The sequence below is a fragment of the Phaethon lepturus genome, unplaced genomic scaffold (assembly GCF_000687285.1).
Source record: "Phaethon lepturus isolate BGI_N335 unplaced genomic scaffold, ASM68728v1 scaffold2984, whole genome shotgun sequence".
In the NCBI taxonomy this organism is placed as follows: domain Eukaryota; kingdom Metazoa; phylum Chordata; class Aves; order Phaethontiformes; family Phaethontidae; genus Phaethon; species Phaethon lepturus.
The window spans coordinates 68835-71466 of NW_010532508.1; the positions used below are offsets into that span (position 1 = coordinate 68835).

The 2632-nt window shown below is 42.1% G+C and overlaps 1 protein-coding gene across 1 annotated transcript in view; it reads left to right on the plus strand.

The window, feature by feature from the left end:
- TG (thyroglobulin) overlaps positions 1–2632 on the plus strand; it is a gene marked incomplete at both ends in the record, with an annotated part of 81137 nt that overhangs the window by 65028 nt on the left and 13477 nt on the right. Inside the window, one exon of the mRNA XM_010284843.1 lies at positions 1913–2004. Coding sequence (XP_010283145.1) covers positions 1913–2004 — 92 coding nt within the window. The remainder of the gene's footprint in view (positions 1–1912; positions 2005–2632) is intronic.

Consider the following 2632-nt stretch of genomic DNA (forward strand, 5'->3'; position numbering starts at 1 on the left):
CGGGCGTAGGGACTACCTGCCTGTTTGCGGTACGCGGCAAGTGGCTTGGCTAAGGAAAGAAGTGAATGGCTTAGAGTCACCACGAGCAAGCAGAAGGATGAGTGGTGAAACCAGGACGTCTGATGATAATCCTTTGCTTTAAACACTTTGGAAATTACTCCAGCTACAGCAGAAAGGGAGGGGAGACAGCAGTTGCAGAATGACAGGCATCTACATCAGTATCACATACGTGGTGCACAAAAGAGGGGTTTGGTTCTGGTTTTTGGTATTTGGTTGGTTGGGTGGGTTTTTTGTTTTTTTTGGTTGCGTTTTTTTTTAACAAAATCTTACTACCAGCATAGATGTGTAACCCAAGAAAAGTTCTATGTCAGGAAGTTATAATTAATTGCTAAAGTTTTAACAGGATTATAAAGTGTGAGAAAGCAGCATAAGCAGTTGTTATAAGCTACATACATTGCACATATTTTGTGGATTTAAAATATTTCCATTTTAAAAATTGTTTTAGCTGCAGTTCTCTGATATATTTCCCAGGTATAAAATGAGTTTCATTTTCTTTTTCTTCCTTTTTTTTTTTTTTAACTCTAGTATTCCACACCTGTAAGAAACCCCCATTTCATTTTTGTGGTTACTATTTTTTTTTTTAACTTCCCCAGAATAGCTGACTTCCCCCCGCCCCCATAGCACCAACTGAGAATCAGTTTTAAGTGGTGAAATGTATCTCAAAGCATCTCTCGAGAGCTAATGCTCTCCACAGACTCCCTAGTTTTCAAATTCCATCTGCTCCTCTAAAACCTCATGCTGGTAGGCATGTGAAGAACAGTAGTTTTCGTTTCGTATGGGTGTTGTCAACCATAACTGTCACAGAGTATTGTGGTCAGTCAGCCCATAGCTTGTGGTCTCACAGATGGGCTTAAAATAAACTCTGCTGACAGTGTCTTTCATAATCATACCAGTTAAATATAGCAAGATGTTTTTATGCTGCTCTGACACTGTTCTTTCGTGCCCGCATTCTTTTTTTACCTACCAAGTCTGAAGGAGTAGCTACTGTTTCAGATTCGTTAGACTGAGAATTGAAACCTCCCACTTCCGCAGCGGATACGTTTGCGTGTGCTCATGTAGTTATGGATGTATAAACACCCAAAGAGTGTGCTGAGTCTTCAGGCACACGTAGAATGAGAAGTGGTGATATGTGTATATATAATGTTGCCTTGAGGATTCATAATGAGATATTTGCAGTACGGTGTCCTGTTTTCTGCCTGCCTCTCTTCAACTGCTTGTGCTCCGTCCAGCTACTGCTCACCCCACCTTCCAGCCCCACGTCTTGGGTCAATGGAAGCTAGGAAGGTTTGGATACATTTGCTTCACTCATACCTTTGCATTGCAATACCTGGTGATAAACTGATATTTAACTATTTCATTGCACTCTTCTTGTTTAACCTTTCTCTCCTCAACATACTGCAGCAGATACTCCACACTGATGATCCCTACCAGAGGCCCTGCGGGACATCTCCAAAAGTGGTCTCCTATTCCTTCCAGCTCTGGAAACTCTACCTAGTGGTGCCAGAAGAAGGAGCTTTATACTATTACAAGCATGAGCCTCCATAAACTAGACTAAAATGGGATTATGTTTTTGGCCAGGATACTCCTTATCTGTCAGATCTGGTATATTTGGTATCTTTACCGTTGTTCAACACTCCATAAAACAGCAATTTTAGTGACTTCTAAGCTGTACTGGGCTCACAGAGGGTGAACATGGTTTCCCTCAGTGGACTTGAAGGCAGAGATACGAGCTGTTTTGGAAGACTTAAAGAAGGCTATCGATACCTCTACGGAGGTCTGTTGGTTGTGAGGTTTTCTTCTTTCCTTTTTCCTGTTATGTGACTGTGTCTGTTCCCTGCTTCCTTTTTATCAGTGACCAGTTTATCACGTGTCCTATCATAAACATGGCCAGTCACTGGGCTGCTGCCTCCAGAGGAAATGTCTTCATGTACCACGTACCTGAGAGCTCCTCACAGAGCAGGTAAGGAGATGTATTTTATGATGTTTCTTGGATTTAGAGTTTGCAAAAACAGGGCTGTCTGTTTGGGCACCCTGTCGAGTAAATGGACAGATGCAGGTACCTCAAATAAACAGTTTGAATTAGCAAATGAGGAACTGGGCTCTAATAGATTATTTCTCTCTGTTGACTATATAGGAATGCTGTTTCTCAACTGAGGCACTTCAAGTCTAAATTGAGTTTCCCCTTTCCAACTTACCTACCTTTGCGAGTTCCAGATAACCTTTTAGATTTCTACTCCGTATCTGATAAATCTCCCACAAAGAACAAGAAAGTGGTCTAAGTCTTCGGGAGCCCACAGCTCTCAAGATAAATGGGGTAACATTTTCTAAGGACGCAGTGCTAATTTAACACTGCCCCCTTTTGAAGTCAATGCAGTTGTACCACAGTTACCCTGACTGGCCTTCAGTGTGGACGGGGTCTGGGATTTATTCCTTCCTGCTCCAGCACCGTGACTTGTGATCAGCCGACAGACTGTCTCATGGGAGGAAAAGTATTTCTGAACACAAGCATTTGCAGACTCAGGCTCTATGTCATCCTTCATGTTAGAAGCTTACTTGAAAAATTTTCAGCAGG